Source organism: Pteropus vampyrus, unplaced genomic scaffold (genome assembly GCF_000151845.1).
Source record: "Pteropus vampyrus isolate Shadow unplaced genomic scaffold, Pvam_2.0 Scaffold505, whole genome shotgun sequence".
Lineage (NCBI taxonomy): Eukaryota > Metazoa > Chordata > Mammalia > Chiroptera > Pteropodidae > Pteropus > Pteropus vampyrus.
Window position 1 is genome coordinate 764879 of NW_011889286.1, and position 17334 is coordinate 782212.

Below are 17334 nucleotides of genomic sequence, written 5' to 3' on the forward strand. Positions count from 1 at the left end.
AATCAGTATTATGTAATAGAAAGTGACTGGAGGCCTATTTTAGGTGTCCAGGGAAGAGCTTTCTGAGGAAGTAACATTTAAGCCCTACCCAAATGACAAAGAGCCAGCCATATGATGGCCAGAGGAGCATCCATTGCAGCTAAAGGAAACAGCAAATGTAGAGGCCATGGGAAGGAGTATGTTAAGCCTGTGCACCAGCTAAGAAGAATGCCAGTGTGGCTGGAGCTCAATGAGACAAGGGGAGAATGGCAAGAGAGATGAGCTCAGAGATGGAGGCTCGGGACCATAGGCCCAAGACTTTGGAGTTTATCCTGAGGGTTATGGAAAGAGATTAGAGAGTTGTAGGCAAGGTAGTAATATTCTCAGATTAATGTTTTAGAAATAGCCCCTTTGCTTCTCTATGGAGAATAGATTCTAAAGGAGTAAGAATAGAAACAGGAAGACCAGTTAGGAGACTTTTGCAATAGTCTAAGGGAGAGATGATGGTGTCTTGGGTGAAGATGTTAAATGAATAGTTCAGGAATTTGGATCCTGCCCACAGCTCTGAATAGTGCAGAGGCATTACAGCATGTGGTAAAGGGCACCAGCCAAAGAGTCAGACTGTCTGGTTTGAAATCCGACTTACCATGTGACCTTGGACAAGTTTCTTCTCTGCACCTAATTTTTACCATCTTTGAAATGGGAATGATGATAGTACCTTCCTCCGATCTGTGAGGATTAAATGAGATAATAATCATTGTAAAGTGCTCAGAAGAGTGTCTGCTTAATACTGCTGTTTTTATTATCACCACCACCACCTTTGTCACAAGCACTACTTCCACATCATCCTCAATACCCTCAATTTACAGATGAGAAAACTTAGAGGGTGTTTTCGAAATTAAAATATATTCTTCTTGATTTTGAATCCATCATTCTTTCTGCAATATATTTTGTAGTATGATCTCCGAGAGAGAACTATCTATTGATCTGAATCTGTAGGTCAGAGTCCAGTTGTAAGCACCTGCAAATGTTTAAACAACATTAAGAAAATGATAAATAGGCCAGCAGAGAGTCCCAGTGTGTGGTAAGGAGGTATCCTGTGCCTCTGCTTCTCTCCTCTCACCGTGAAAGATTAGAAATTTTATTTCCCTGAATTTTGAAGAGAGCTTTTAGTCACCTAAGCCAAAAGTGTTAGTGTGTACATAGTAATACACACTGTGAGGAAAGAACTCACTGTTTTGAGGACCTTAAAAGATACTTAATCTCTTTCGAGGGCATTCAGCTCTTCATCAGTTGTGTTAAATGGGGCCATGCATAATATAAATCAATGAAATCCATGGATTACCCCCAGACTTCTTCTAATCGGACTTTTACTGAAGATATTAACCAGATTACCAGATTTGAATTTCTCTTTTCTCTACCTCTTTCTGCCTTGCCCAGTCCCTTCTGGAATAAGCAATGACATAGGTAAGATCAAGGAGCAAGAGACAAATTAGAAGCAAGGAGCTTGAAAATCTGCCTCTTAACCTTGTCTCACTAGAGGCAGCCCCACTGTGCCTCCTTCATGGAGACTGAGGCAGGCTCTTTGTCTCTTGCAGAATGTGAGCACTTGATCCGCCACATGCTGGTATTGGACCCGAATAAGCGCCTCTCTATGGAGCAGATCTGCAAGCACAAGTGGATGAAGCTAGGGGACACCGATCCCAACTTTGACAGGGTAAGGAGGTACCACTTGCCTTAAGGAACTCTTCTCAGAGCTACTGGAATCTTTTTTGCATGAGATTATAATTAGGCCAGGACCTGAAAAGGCAGCATGGGGAACAAACTGTTGTGTAACACTAAAGCAACAGAATGAAAGAAGGAATTTTAAACCAGCTGAGTTGTTGGAAAATAGTGATACCACTTGTCCCCAAATCACAGTCCCTTCTTGGCTGTTGAGACAGTACAGCCCATAGTTCTGTAGCTCACCCACCATGGGGATGTCTCCTTCCTCTCATAAGTATGCTCAGTTCAATGGCTCCTATAGCATATCTTTATTTAAACCATTATGGCCATCCCAGATACCCCCAAGAAGCTCAGGAAAGTGGAGATCTTGTCTGCTCACAGCTGAGCACCAAGGGTTTGATGCTTATGCTTTGTCTGCAACCAAAAATATCCCAAGCTAAGGGACGTGGAACAGCTTGTTCATTACATATGATATGTCATCTTAACATGGCTAATTGGGGGTTTGATAGCTCGACTGTTTTTATGTTACAGTTAATAGCTGAATGCCAACAACTAAAGGAAGAAAGACAGGTGGACCCCCTGAATGAGGATGTCCTCTTGGCCATGGAGGACATGGGACTGGACAAAGAGCGAACACTACAGGTATCTCTAAAGGAGTGGAGAACAAAGTGAGATGTAGCCATACTCCCTTTGTCCTGCCTTTTTCATTTTTTCTCCTCTCTTGGAACTTGGGTCTTTTTTTAGTTTCATTTTTTTAATTTGTCGATTAATTACAATTGACATACAATATTACATTAGTTTCAGGTGTGCAACATAGTATTAGACATTTATAAAACTTACGAAGTGATCCCACCAATAAGTCTAATACCCATCTGACACCATACATAGTTATTACAATATTACTGACTATATTCCCTATGCTGTACTTTACATCCTCATGACTATTTTGTGACTGCCAATTTGTACTTCTTAATCCCTTCACCTTTTCCACCCATCCCCCTAACTCCCCTCCTATCTGATGACCATCAGGAACATGAGTCTTTTTGTTTTCCTCCTGTTCTTCCTCTGCCCCTCGCTGGGGCTTGGAAAGAAGGTGCTTTGGTCTTCTAATGTTACTATTGAAAGGGTTGGGTCATTGACTTGCCATTTCACCAGGGTTTTTTACTCTTTTCCCTTCCCTCCTGGTAGTCATTAAGATCAGATGCCTATGATCACTATAGTGCCATCTACAGCCTGCTGTGTGATCGACATAAGAGACATAAAACCCTGCGTGTCGGAGCACCTCCTAGCATGCCCCGAGCCATGGCCTTTCCAGCACCAGTCAATATCCAGGTAGGCAATAACTGCAGTGACCTGATTCAGGACAAGTAGCATCGGGGGCAGGGGTGTGGTTAGCCATTGCTCACTAACTCTTAAGTCAAGAGAGTTTCCTGGTCTTCCTTACCTCTGTCTCTTCCATCTGTCATCTCTTTTGTCAGAGGTCAAGCAAAGATTTGAACCTTTCTTAGAGAGGATGAAAGCATATTGGAGTCCTCAAGATGGACAACAGTAGTTGCAATTTTCTTTTTTTAAGAAATGGCAAATAACCGAGAGAGACTGTTGTCTCTAAAGAATGCTTGCTTATTGTAGCTTCTAAGGGTAGAAGAACCAAAGACTCAGAGATAGAAACATATACTTTAGCAATCAAGAATACTTTGAAAGACATCATTTCCCTCTAGTGTTTAAGGTATTTGTGTATTTGTATGTACTGCTTTCCAGGCAGAGCAAGCTGGGACCACTATGAACATCAGCGTTCCCCAGGTGCAGCTGATCAACCCAGAGAACCAAATTGTGGAGGCAAGTAGCACCCTCTAGTAGTTGTCAGCTGAAACCACTTTCTTTCCCATATCCTTGCTTCCTTTCCTTACTTCTCAGTTCTAATTCAATTGTGTTTCCCTCCACCTCAGCCCGATGGAACAGTGAACTTGGACAGTGATGAGGGTGAAGAGCCTTCCCCTGAAGCATTGGTCCGATATTTGTCAATGAGAAGGCACACAGTGGGTGTGGCTGACCCACGGTGAGTAATTGGCCAACAGCCTAATTAACACCAAGGCAAAGAATTCCCACCTGACTTTGAGTTCCTACTATGGCAAATTTTTTCTACTTTATTGTATCTCCCAGATGAGATCTGATCCAGTGGCCGAGGCATGTTTTTAACCCATTTCAGGATCCCTGGTAGATCAGACTTGTTTTGACTAAAGAATTACAGAGCTGTCCCTAGTGGATCGTGGGCAATAGCCACCATCATGCCAATTAATCACAATACTTTAGTGAAGAGTAAAATGGTGCCTTCGCCCACAAAGATTGAGATCTTCTGATCTAAATCATGTAAAAGTACCCCTTACAATTCATTCGAGTTTCACAGCTTCTAGAGATGATACTTGCTAATAAATGTTCTACTGCAAGACTCATGTAGGAAGTGAGGACAGATGATATGATGTAATTTATGTATGTTACAAATTAAATTAAATGAACAAGATTCCAAAAACACACTGAATAAGTACCAGTTTTCCAAAGTGTTTTCCCAGAACAGTCCTTCAGTGTGTTCCTGATGTCCTCACACTTGGGAAATGTCCTTAAAGCTGACTTTCTCTGTTTTTGTCCTACATTTGAAGACTCCACATTAAAAATATCCTTACCTCTTTTCTGAATATTTTCTCTACTAAGTAGAGAAGAGAAGGTGGCAAGAGTTCTCTTGAGAGTTCAACTAGGGGAAAAGCTAGTTTTCTTATAAATACCTCTTCTCTGAGTGATTTCCCTAAAAGCCTCCCAGGCCTGCTGATTTGCTTCCTTTATGTTTCTTGTTCTCAGCCTATGTTCAAACAAGCAGTGGGGAAACATTCTGCCTCCAAAGACTGTGTCAGCTGTCTCTGTCTGCTAGTGGAAAGATCTCTTATTTTAAAGTGTGCTGTAAACCCTACTGTCGGAGCACTACAGCCGTGCACATCCACTACTTATCTGTCCTCCCTGCACTGACAGGAGTAATTGTGTTCTTTCCCTGGTGAATCAGTTGCTACTTTGGGCAGCCATTGTTTTAGTGGGTGGCGGTGTCCTCCAGAAACTTTATGTTCACCTCCAGGCTTTGCAAACCTGAACTGGACTGATGCCAGTATTTCCTCCTGGCTCAGAGCTGTTGGTTTTACATGAGTGGTCAAGGAATCGCTGTCCCCAGTCCCAAATAGTAAAGTGGCAGAGGGTCACATTCTTCACAGTAGGCTTCTACTTACTTTGGGATCTTAGAAATACAAATTTAGGAAGAAAATTAAAAAATAAAATAAATTGTACCAAACGTATCAGTTTCATCAGTTTTGGGATATAGCACTTTTGAGTAAAAATATTAACCGGACTTCTCTCTTACCCTGTTTCTTAGCACGGAAGTTATGGAAGATCTGCAGAAGCTCCTACCTGGCTTTCTTGGAGTCAACCCACAGGCTCCATTTCTGCAGGTGGCCCCTAACATGAACTTCATGCACAACCTGTTGCCCATGCAAAATTTGCAGCCAACTGGGCAACTTGAGTACAAGGTACCTGGATATGGGAGAGGACTTGCCCCAGAAGAAACACATTTGAGCTTCCTTTGAGAGACTTTGAGGGACCTTCCCTAAAACTTAAGGGGTTTCTTATAGAGAAGGATAATTTCTCTTGCAAAGCATCTGAGGTGAGGGAAGATTTCTGTAGTCTGTAGCACCATCAAAGGATCCCTTATTTTCAGTAGATCAGAGTACTGCTGTTTTCTCTCTTCCTTTCCCCCACCCGCACTTACCATTCTGTCTTTCTCACTCTACTCCTGACAGGAGCAGTCCTTATTACAGCCGCCCACCCTACAGCTGCTGAATGGAATGGGCCCCCTTGGCCGGAGGGCATCGGATGGAGGAGCCAACATCCAACTGCATGCCCAGCAGCTGTTGAAGCGCCCACGGGGACCCTCCCCACTTGTCACCATGACACCAGTGAGTAGCAGCACGGAGCCCAACTTACTCTCTTAGGAGCTTTTAATAAAGAGGTGTGGGCCTAGGGTTGGGAACCCAGGATCTCCAACTGAAATATCTGAATTTCCTCTTTCTCTAAACTATGGTGCTCAGTGTATTCTCATTTTCTTCAGGCTAGTAGAATTTCCCATTCTTAATTTTTGGCTAACTTCTTTTCTTAACCAAATAATTTCTACACTGAAGCCTGCTCCTGGAGAGCCTCATCCTCAGTAGGCCACTTATAGATGTGCTAGTTAAGTACAGCTGCCATCCTGCCAGAGGGCAGTTTTCTTTGTAATAAATTGCTTTTTGTACTGGTTTCCAAAATTATCTTCTCATCAACCCTTTCTCCTTTGATTAACACTACCTAGGGTTTTTGGCACAACCTGGATCACTTGATTGGGTGTCACAAGCTCTAACCTAGTCAGTTGGTGTTTCTCAATCTTACTTTTTTATATGGTAGTTACATTCAGAGATTGTTTTTCTCCTCTGGGTTCCGTTTATTTCTGGTTATTTTCCTGTCATGGGTAAATCCATTCATTCATTCATTCATTCTCATAGTACATAAGGTTGGGTAGTAATTATATCTATAGCCCTTAACTAGATGATTTAAGGCAGTGCATCTCAAAATATCTCTAATTGATGACCTTTTTTCCTCCTTTAATCCATCTTGGGTGAATATCTTTGTAAAATACAATAAAATATATTTCTTAGAGAAATTAAATGTTTAAGACATACAAAATACAGACTAAATTTTTTTATTCAATTCGATAGACAAAATTATTCTGTTAAATTATTATAAAAAAATTTTTAAAGCTTACTCTCTATTTCTGTACTTATTTTATCAGGGATTAGTAACAAAACAGTTTGTGGATTGGCACAGGTCCTTCAGTAACACTGCTGTATGGGAAAGGAAAGAATTATATTCGTAGTTCTTGGCCTCACTGAGCTTATTACTATAGGAAGATAAGATCAACATATGTGAAGTACTGGAATATTAGTAAAAGATCATATATGATTAAGTGTCAGAATGAATACCATAGACTAGTAGGTCACGGAGGCATTCAGAGAGGGCCAAAATCAGTGTAAGTTAAGAAGGATCAGGAACAACTTCATGGGAGGTAGAGTGACTTACTCTGCCTACTGTAACTGTTTTTGCCAAGGTCACTAACAAGATTTTGTTTATAAATCCAGTGGACATTTTTAATCTTTATCTTTCTGGCCCTCCCAACTGTATTAGTCACTGTTGACCATTTTCTCCCTGAAGTATTTTCTCTTGGCTTCTGTGATACCACATTCTTCCTGTTTTCCTCCTACCTATCCTTTTCAGGTTCCCTTTGTGCTTGTTCCTTGAAATTAGTGAGAAACTCAGAGTTTTATCTTGGGCCCTATTTTCATCTCTTTACATACTCTCACTGGATAATCTTGTCCAGTCTCGTAATTTTAGTTACCAGATGGTTCTGCAGCCCAGCATGCTCTTCTGGGTTCTGTACTTCTATACATATATGACTGCCTACTGCCCAGATTTATTATCTGACAAGTACTCACAATTTTAATTCAACATGTCCCAAAATGAACTTTTCCCTGACTCTGTGAAACTCATTTCTCTTCCTGAGTGACCGTGAATGGCACTGTCATTCTCCTAGTTACACAAGCGAGGGATGTGTATTTTATCTTTAACTCTTCCCTCTCCCTTATTCCCCATATCAAATTAGTTACCCAGCACCTGTAAATATGTTACTTCTGTACATCTTCACTGCCCTTTTCTTAAGCCACTGTCATCCTTTGCCTAGATTAATACAGTGGCCTCCGAGCTGGCTTCCTTGCTTCCCATCTTACCTCCTCGTGCCCACCACCAGCCCTTTTCACAGTGCAGCTAAAGTAAGCTAGCTTTCTAAAATGTAAGTCTTGTAACATCATGTCCTTGCTTGAAATCCTTTAATGGTTCACCACTGCCCTTTCTCAAAATAAAGTTTTTAATGTGATATGCAAGGCCATTTATAACTGGACACAGTATTTCTCTCTTGCCTCATCCATAGCTACTTCCTGCCCAACCCTGTTCACTCCAGCCTTATAGAACTATAGTAAAAGATCTGAAAACCCTAGAAACATTCAAACAATGGAGTTATTCTAAATTTTTTTGTTTTGTTTTATAAAGATCATTCATTTAAAAAATGCTGTTTTGTAATCACTGAAGTGATCACTGATTTTTGCTCTAGTGCCTGAGGCATGGTGATTATGTGAGCCACCAGGCTCAGCGTAGCTATTAAGGATGCACAGCATTCCAGTCCATAAGCAGATGGGAAGAGTCACAGTAGTGCACGCATTGTGGTGGTTCTCATTTCACTTACATGTTTTGGTAGGCAGCTCCTATTTTAAAGCATTGAATTGCAACTACACAGTTATAGGTTGTGTACTAAAATGTACTTTTAAAAAATTATGCTTTTCTGGAGTTAAAGACATCTGAAAGTAACGTTAATGTGCAATAACAGTTCAGTTCCTAGACATTCCAAGTAAACAAGTTTTGACTATATTTTCAGGTCCTCAAATACCTGCAGGCCTTCTCTTTTCTCTCAGCCTAGAAACCTCAGAGGCTTGTGACCCCTTTCCCTCTTTGCTCAGCTAGTTCCTTTTCATCCTTTAGGTTTCAGGTTAGGTGTCACCTCCTCCAGGATGCCTTCCTCGATTCCCAAGTATCCCATGAGAGGACCTGGTCATGCTGTTTTAAAATTGTCTGTTTACTTGTCTCTGCCCTCCACTAGACTATAAAATGAGGGCAAAAACTATATCTGTTAATTCATATTTCGTCCTGGAACATAGTAGGCAGTCAGCTGTTTGTTGGAGGAATAATTGAATGAATGAAGATGAATCAGAGGAAGAAATTCAAATTAAAATTATCTAAGCATGGTAAAAAGTGAAAAAATAGAAAGGTATATGAAAATTTGGTATAGCCCAGGGGTCCTAAGAAAGGTTTCATAAATAAGGAAATTAACAGAAAGGCCTGTCCCAAGTTCAGCATCTAGAGTAAGAGATATTACAGAAGCACCAACTTGAGCTTTTCCTTTCTGTCTCTATTCAGGCAGTGCCAGCAGTTACCCCTGTGGATGAGGAGAGCTCGGATGGGGAGCCAGATCAGGAAGCTGTGCAGAGGTAATGTGGCATCTGGCAGTGCTTGCAGAACGTCCTTGGGCAGACTCCCCTGCAACCAACGAAAGGTCACCTCTGCCCAAGGAGGTGGTACAGTGCAGCTTCAACATTTGTGTGGTCTCTTTGCTCAAGCCAGATGGCATGTTCCTCCCCACATGGAAGTAACAGAAGACTACCCAGAAAATTTCATTTCTGTAAGCGCCATTGGAAGTCCCCTAAGTGACAGCAATAACCATAAGAACTTTTTCTCTTCTTTCTCCTTCCTTTTTTGCCCCCTGCCTTCATATTGCAACTTGATAGTATTCAGAAGGCAAAAAGCCTGCTCCTACCTGCCAAGAACTGTTTACTGAAAAGGAATTGGAGATTTGGGATGACAGTGATCCTAGCTAGTCTGGCCATGGACCGCTGGCATGGACTCTTCCTTTCCAGGAGAATGAATACCTTTTCTACTGTTTGCTGTGTGCTTCTTCCATCCCCTTGTACCAACAAAGAGATATTGAAAAAAGAATATGGGATTCGGGCCAGGGACAGATGCAAATATCCATTGTTTGCAGAACCTTGTTGAGCGATGCCTAATTCACAGAAAATGGTGACCATCAGGCATGCTGTACTGTTCATTTTACCTCAGTTCCATTAGTCATAGTCCTCTATGCATGCCCCCTTGTGGGAGTTGTCATTCTGATTTTCCGGGGATGGGGGTTTGACCAGAATCCAGCATGTATTTTCCCAGAAATACAGGTGTTCTTCAAGATGATATGTTTTTCCCTTAAGGGAAGTTGAAATAAAATGGTTTTCATGGGTTCTTGGGGAAACTTTGGGTGTCTTTATCAAATGGATATTAAAACTGCTAATGGCTTACTCTTTGGAAAGTTTACATACCATTAATTACTCGTTAGTCTGTTAACTATTTTTAGCTTAAATGGGAAAAGTAGTTAAGAATGAAACAAGACCACTTTTTAAGAACCTGATGGTTATCGCTTTTTGGCCTTTTGGCTAAGATCAAGTGTAGAACCTGATGGTTGCTGGCCAGTACTCTCTTCCTACCCCTAGTAGCTTTGTATGAGAGCTGCTATTCAAAAAGAAGTCGGTCCCATGTGGAAAGAATGTGGAGAACAGGGGTGTTAGCAGGCGGATCAGCTCCTACTACAGCTTAGCAAATAGAAAAATTGTGGTAACTTATTTTTCCTTTCAATTCTGTTATTTCTATAGTTTACAAATAACAGGATATATAAAGTTGCAAATGGCATCTGCTGGTATCTTAGAGAGAAATTAGGAAACTTATTGCCTCCCTACTTTAATTGGATAGCAGTATTTCGTTTTGTCTTAGACTACTTCCTCCAACTCTACCTTCTTCTTTAGACCAACATTTGAAAAGTAAAATGCCCATTAGTTTTGAGGTAATGAAAAAGAATGATACTTCTTTTATGTATGCCCAATAAGAGCAGCAGTGGTGGAGGAAGACATCAACTAGACAAAGGGGGACCAATATCTTATTAATGGTATTGATCAAGTGGTAGATCTGAAAGATCTTCAGAATAATAGTCATCAGCTTGTCAGCCTTTCAGCTTTTGAAACTTCTGTTGTCTTACCTTGCCTTTTTTCTCCCTTAAAACAATTTCAAACATTTCACGTGGTTTCATTTCTTCATCCTGTAGAGAATGTTAGCTCCCTGGGAACAATATTAGTTTGTCTTCTCTGATGACTGAGTTACAATCAGGAGGCCTGAGGGAAGAGATGGTTTTGGACTTCACTGGAAGGATCTGTTTTCCATGGCTTGTAGTGAGGACAGTCTCAAAACCTGGGGGCCAATGGGATCCAGAGACGTATGCAGAACCCTTCTGAATATCTCCGTTGGCTCATCTCTAGGAATGATCCTTCGGGCTCATTTTCTCTGACTTATATTTTTGGAAATTTGGGGAGAAAAGAAGGATAAAATTTGTAGAAAGTAAATTCTTCTGTTGAGTGGAATGAAATAAGGAAAACCAATCCTCTTTGTGAGCTTCATCTGCTTTCTCTCTTCTCTTCAACAGCTGCTCTTAGGTTCAAAATTCATCCTCTTCAGTGGTAAGCCAACTTTTGTTGGACATGTTTCACTTTCATCCAGTCAGAGATCTGTTTGCCATCGAGCCCTTTTGGAGCTCTACACTATTTCATTCTGAGTGCTTTGGATTAACTTCTGATGCTTCTTGCTGAGGAATATTCCTGTCTGTCTGTTTTACTATGAAATGTGCTCCTGCTTGTTGCAGGTACTTGGCAAATAGGTCCAAAAGACATACACTGGCCATGACCAACCCTACAGCTGAGATCCCACCGGACCTACAACGGCAGCTAGGACAGCAGCCTTTCCGTTCCCGGGTCTGGCCCCCTCACCTGGTACCTGATCAGCATCGGTGAGTAGCCACATGAGCCATGTGAGCTCTTAGAGGCTCATCGGACAGGCACCCTTCTGGCTAGTCTTACAGTGATGTCGATTAGCATCGAGGCTTTAAATAGCATCCTGAACTTACCTCTTCTCAGCTCCTTGCACTAAGCAGTGCACAGGGCAATCCAAGATTCTTCTTTCCTGTTACCTCATAGACATGTTTATTGTCTGTAGTCGATTCTCGTGATTCTACATATTTACTCATAGATAAAATTGAACTTGGAACCTACAAGCAGGTGAAGCTCTCAGAAGGCCGACTGGAAATAAGAGAATTTGTAGCCATATTAATGGACTCGACCTTTAATAACTCATCACCTTCAAAAGAATGAGCATTGCTTATTGTATTACCACTGAACAATGAGCTAGGGTATAGAGGAAGATACATCCCTTTGTGAATGGTAGAGCAGAGATACTGCATCCTCTTGAATGTCGTACTTGAAAAGTCATTCTTGCAATATTCCGATGGCAAAATCTTTGACTAGGTCTCTGACACACTTATAGTTCATTCTCTTGAAGAAATAAAAATAAATTTAACCTTCGTGGCCAAGAAAACTTCACAGAATTGAATCCAAGTAAGCCTAGAAGCAGAGGGGAATGACATTTTGCTAGATTAAGAAGGCGACTATCTTCTCTAAATACCTTGATGACTAAAATCTTAGCTATACCCATTCTGAAGCCATCCCCAAGCTCATGGGACATACTTTCAAAGCCACCCCCAAATGCTAGAGCTTATTTTAATCTTTTTGGTAGGACAATGAAAAGCATTCTTACTTGGGAAGGTTTAAAAGCAGTCACATTCCAAGGAAATTAAGTTTATAAATGTATTGTTATTAAATCTTGCAACCAGCTCATACTGTCAGGCTTGCCACACTGTTTTTATTGTGACTAGTTACCCATTGGCATCGATGTAATCAGCAGAGACAGGTGAACTCTGAGCAGACTGATACATAATTAGTGCCACGTTGGAATGCTGAAAAGAGGAAGATAAGCTCTTATAAATGACTGAATAACTTAGTAAATTATTAGTAGGAGTAGCAGGAGTCTGTTAGGAGTAGCAGGAAAGACGGTTCTCAAAGAAAACTCTGATGGCACAGAAAGACAGTATTTTTCCAAGGAAAATCTTTCAAGACCTACATTATTAGGGTACTACATTAAAGGGCACTTTAAGGGATTATTAGAGACCTACCTTTCCACCCCATAAATTTTCTCTGATTTCTTAATAACTCTGAGCTCTACATTAATACCTGATAGACTCTTTATAACTTTGTTTCTCCTTGTTTCTGTCTTCCCCTCCTCCATAGCCTGACACTTAATTTTTCAGCACTTGTCAGGGTCTGTTGTTTAGCTGAAGTCCTTTGGGCGTCCTTGTTTAATTCTAAGTGTTCTCAGGAGGTATTGTTATCAAGGAAACATAAAGATTGGGACATCTCTACAGTCAGCCTTTATCACAGACTCTGTATCCTGTTTACATTTGTTACTAAGGAAGACCACATTGGCCCATAGCTCCGTGTGTGTGGTTTCCACCCTGCCTGCAGTCATTGTTAAGGCCTTGCCTGCTAGAAATCTGTCTGCTGTCTGTTTTTATGTGAACACTCTTGATAGAGTGTTTCAAGGGTTTCCTGTAGTCAAGCCAGTTTAAATCGGAGTAAATGCTTTATGAGTGGCAGATTGTATAAGGTGGCATTTATGTAAACTCAGCATGTCTCGATGGGTTACTATAAAAATATGACAAGAAATTGAAGTTAGTCTTCAGGGGAAAAGAGAAACTTTCCAAGGCCACAAAACACTGAAAATGGTTGGCCCAGATAGTTTATTGAATTCCTTTTATTTTCCGGAGGAGATGACTGAAGAACAGCATATATGTGTATATATATATTCTTCTGGCATATAATAGGTAAAGTCCAGCATTGAGACAAAAGAGGAGTCTGATCAATCTTTTTAATATTGGAAGTATATAATTTAAAATTTTTAAAGTTTTCAAGTGTGATTAAAAAAAACCTAACACATATGGAAGAAAAAGTCCTATTCTTCAGACATAAACACTGAAGTACTTATAAATAAAAACACAGAATGTTTTTCTCAAATAGTCTCAAATGGTTCAAAAGAAATACATAAATATATAAAGCAAATAATAAATGGGACAATGCAATAACAGTTGGAGATTCTGAGTAAAATATAGGAGTTCTTTGTACTGTTCTTGCAACTATTTCCTAAGTATGACATATCAAAATAAAAGTTTTTAAGAGGAAGGTAAAAAAACCTAACAGATTGATAATATCTAGCTAGGGGAACCAATCCCTATTTGAAAAGTGTAGTGGGAATATCAGCCTAATATGAGGCTGTTCTGAGTTTGACTATGATTGCTAATAAAAATAAATGATAGTCTACGGCCATGCTACCCTGAACAAGCCCGATCCCATCTGATCTCGGAAGCTAAAAAGGGTCGGGCCTGCTTAGTACTTAGATGGGAGACCACCTAGGAAGACCAGGTGCTGTAGGCATAAAAAAAATTAAAAAATAAGGGATTGTAAGCTGACAAGGTCTTTGCAATCTGTGAGGTCAACCAAGGGTTGCCTTGCCTAAAAAATAAAAATTTTTTTTAAAAAAGGATAATCATTAAAAATAAATAAATAAACCACAGTTGATACTATCAGTGCTTCTAAAATCAGCAACTACATCAGAACTGTTCCTCTGAAGTTACTGTGCTGGACTGACTTGGGTGTCAGTCTGTTCAAAACCTGTGCTTCTGGAAAAGTCATGAGATCCCTGGACCTGGGAGTATTGCTCCAATGGGAGAGAATGGGTTTTATACAGATAGGCTGTATTAACTACTTGGAGAACACAGCTTTCCGAATGCATCAGAAATGTGTCCATTATTAGAAAATATTGAAAGTGTAAGAATCCAATTTTGGGAGAAAATAATATTTGTTTGCTTTAACTTCAAACACCTGAAGTAGAAACAAAAATAAGAGGTATTGAGGGAATGCCCCTGAAAGCAGCTTTCATGATCACCGTTTCTGGAGTGTGTCTGTCAAAATCATTTGTCTTTTGTGTTACTGAAACAAATACATGTTCGTGCCCATTTCATTGGCTTGCTCCTGTGGCAAGCTTCAGAGTCTGAAACAGAAATCATCGTTAGAAAAGAGAGGGTAAAGGTCTTTCACCTGCTGCCAGAACTCTTCTCACCCCTTGGCACAGTCATCACGCTCCTTCTTCCTCCCTGTCTGCCTTGTATTTGAACTCGCTTGTTAACTTCCTTAGCCTTGGTTTTACTTCAGTACAGAATGAGTAACTAGCAAGGTGGGACATCATTTCACCAATAATTCACTGTGATGTCATCTCTGTCCTGGACATGAAACCCTGATCCTTTCCATCAGCTGCCAGAATGCTGCCTTGGCTGTCTTTTATCAGCTTAACCCATAAACATCTCTTTCTGATTAGGTAACAGGTATAGGTTTTAGCATCTAACCCTGATGCTATCTATAGCATTTCTTATCAATAGCTTGTCCTTTCTTTCTCTAAGATGCTGGCTGTGTTCTGATTGACCAGTGAGGTTTTTGAAGGTAATCCACATGATTATTCTTTCATTAGGAGGTTGGGATGGTGCTGCTGCTCTGAGAAGTTAATTTTAACAGTAGGTAATATTATTTGCATTGACCAGGTACATGCAGGATCTTGCAGCCCACATTCCTTAAGAATGTGCTATCTCCATCTGGGAATCTGAAGTCCCCATTGCCCTCCATTTTCTAGTACAGAATCTATGAATTCCAGGCCAAACTGTTGACCACAGAGCTGATAGTAGTTTCCCCTCTGGTCATATAGAGATTGCTGCTCAGGGAAAACTTTGGGTCAAATAGTGAATTTTAGGTTTCTAAAGGCACTAGATAGAGACATGATGATAAAAGTAAGCGTTTACATACAGCTTGACGTCAGGGATCTTAAGAAGTATATTTGTAAGAACTGGACGTATTCGATCCCAGGACCTCACCAGGCTTGGAAATTAAGCCAACTAAAGGTAAGTAGAAATGGAAGATGTGCACCTGGAGCACTCTAAAGGGAAGCAGGCTAGGGAAACGACTGGCCTCTGGAGATGGCATGGAAATGGCATAATATGCAGGGCTGCATGGGCAGCCAGCCATCTTTGTGTTCATCTGGAACAGCAGTCCCTACGTGATTTGGTCAAAACCGCTGAGTCCTAGCCCCTAACCCTCTCTTCCCATGTATTCAGCTCTACCTACAAGGACTCCAACACCCTGCACCTCCCTACGGAGCGTTTCTCCCCTGTGCGCCGGTTCTCAGATGGGGCTGCAAGCATCCAGGCCTTCAAAGCTCATCTGGAAAAAATGGGCAACAACAGCAGCATCAAACAGTTGCAGCAGGTAATGGAAGAGATGGCAGGCGTCTTTGGAGAAGTATGGGTAACAGAAACCAGTCCTGCAGGAGGCCTGGGGTGTTAAACTTTCTGCCCACTTCATGTCAGCAGCACTGCGGTGTTATAGGTTCCAAACTGTATAGCTTTCTCATGCTCTTTGCTCGCTTCTTGTTACGTACAGCTTTCCCCAGGATCAAACTTGCATTCCCCATGAAGGGACTAAATTTTCCTCCTGTCTCTGTAGTTCATTAGAGAGGAATTTCTGGGTTTAGGTTGCAGTGGGAAGCACCAAGGAAGGTACCTCTAAGCAACCCAGGCATTCCTCTCGTGGTTTATGGGCACTGGGTCTTGTTGGAGCCTGCTCTGCATTGTTACCACCTGGCGTACTCTACAGCTGGTATGGAATGGTGCGCCCAGAGGAAGGAAGTGCACCTCCAGCCTTCTCTAGAGGACCAGTTTCCTTTCTGCCTCCCTGATGCTGAGCTTCGAGTCGCATGTTCTTTGTACACAGATTTCACACTGGACACTTTGACTTATACACAGACCATCCTTGGCATTTTCCATTAGTTCGTGCAGAATGGAGTGTGAATATATATTTAGTACACAAATACCTATATAAATTGGTTACTTGCTCATCAAGGACACTATTCTTCTCTTGTTGCTCTTTCTGCCCATGAGACCTTGGGGCAGATCTGCATCTGCTGACATCACTGCATGGGGTGGGCCTGGCTGCATCCCATCTGTGTTAACTGCTTTCCCCTTCAGGAGTGTGAGCAGCTGCAGAAGATGTACGGGGGGCAGATTGATGAAAGAACCCTGGAGAAGACCCAGCAGCAGCATATGTTATACCAGCAGGAGCAGCACCATCAAATTCTCCAGCAACAAATTCAAGTAGGCCTTCACTCTTTGCTTTCTCCAGCCTGTTTGGAGTTTGCTTTCAGGCTGATTCGCCTGTGAATTTTGGAGGAAATCATGTAGGGCAAAATGGAGTTGAGTTGTGTTTACGGTTGACATGTTTGAATAAAGAAAATCAAACCTTATGATGAACAACAAAAGCATAAGTCTCAGTGAGGGATAGTTCTTTCTGTTTCTTCCCTTCCTGAAAATAGCTCTGATTAATCTTCAAGCTCACAATTATTTTTCTTTTTTCCCCTCATATGTTTTAGGACTCTATCTGTCCTCCTCAGCCTTCTCCACCTCTTCAGGCTGCATGTGAAAATCAGCCAGCCCTCCTCACCCACCAGCTCCAGAGGTAATGAATCATTTTGTTTCGTGACTAAGCCATTGTCTCTATAGCTTGGTGTCCTTGCCCTGACTTGTATGGGAGATACTGACTGGCTTGAGCTTTCATCTTGGAAGAACCTATTTGAAAAGCAGAGAAACCAAATTAAATTTCAGCAGCCTCCCTAAAATCTTGACTTCATGTGCCACTTCATTTTCTTAGCCCCATGAATAAAGTAATCTGATATCTAAATCAAGAGGCCAGACAGAGGCCGACATTGACCTCTGCCTCTTTGTCTGGGAAATCCGATAAAATAAGTTGTTGGGTAGGTTTTAAGTTGACTATGGTGGATGGTTTATTTATGTTTTTCTAGGCTGAAGGCTTATCAAAACTGAAAAAGTTTCTGCTTGTGTGTATCGTATGGCTGAAGCTCACTTCAAGGTTATACTGTCACCTCGGG

At 41.2% G+C, this 17334-nt stretch overlaps 1 protein-coding gene and 1 pseudogene across 5 annotated transcripts in view; both read left to right on the forward strand.

The window, feature by feature from the left end:
- SIK3 (SIK family kinase 3) overlaps positions 1-17334 on the forward strand; it is a 216685-nt gene that overhangs the window by 181543 nt on the left and 17808 nt on the right. For 3 of the 5 annotated variants that reach the window (XM_011383189.2, XM_011383188.2, XM_011383186.2), the window contains exons 7-18: positions 1578-1696; positions 2236-2346; positions 2893-3036; positions 3463-3540; positions 3651-3760; positions 5114-5267; positions 5538-5693; positions 8791-8861; positions 11105-11248; positions 15509-15659; positions 16418-16543; positions 16819-16904. In XM_011383189.2, coding sequence (XP_011381491.1) covers positions 1578-1696; positions 2236-2346; positions 2893-3036; positions 3463-3540; positions 3651-3760; positions 5114-5267; positions 5538-5693; positions 8791-8861; positions 11105-11248; positions 15509-15659; positions 16418-16543; positions 16819-16904 — 1450 coding nt within the window. The remainder of the gene's footprint in view (positions 1-1577; positions 1697-2235; positions 2347-2892; positions 3037-3462; positions 3541-3650; positions 3761-5113; positions 5268-5537; positions 5694-8790; positions 8862-11104; positions 11249-15508; positions 15660-16417; positions 16544-16818; positions 16905-17334) is intronic. The other 2 variants (XM_023524879.1, XM_023524878.1) reach the window with 1 other exon arrangement.
- Positions 13663-13781, forward strand: LOC111732935 (annotated as a pseudogene).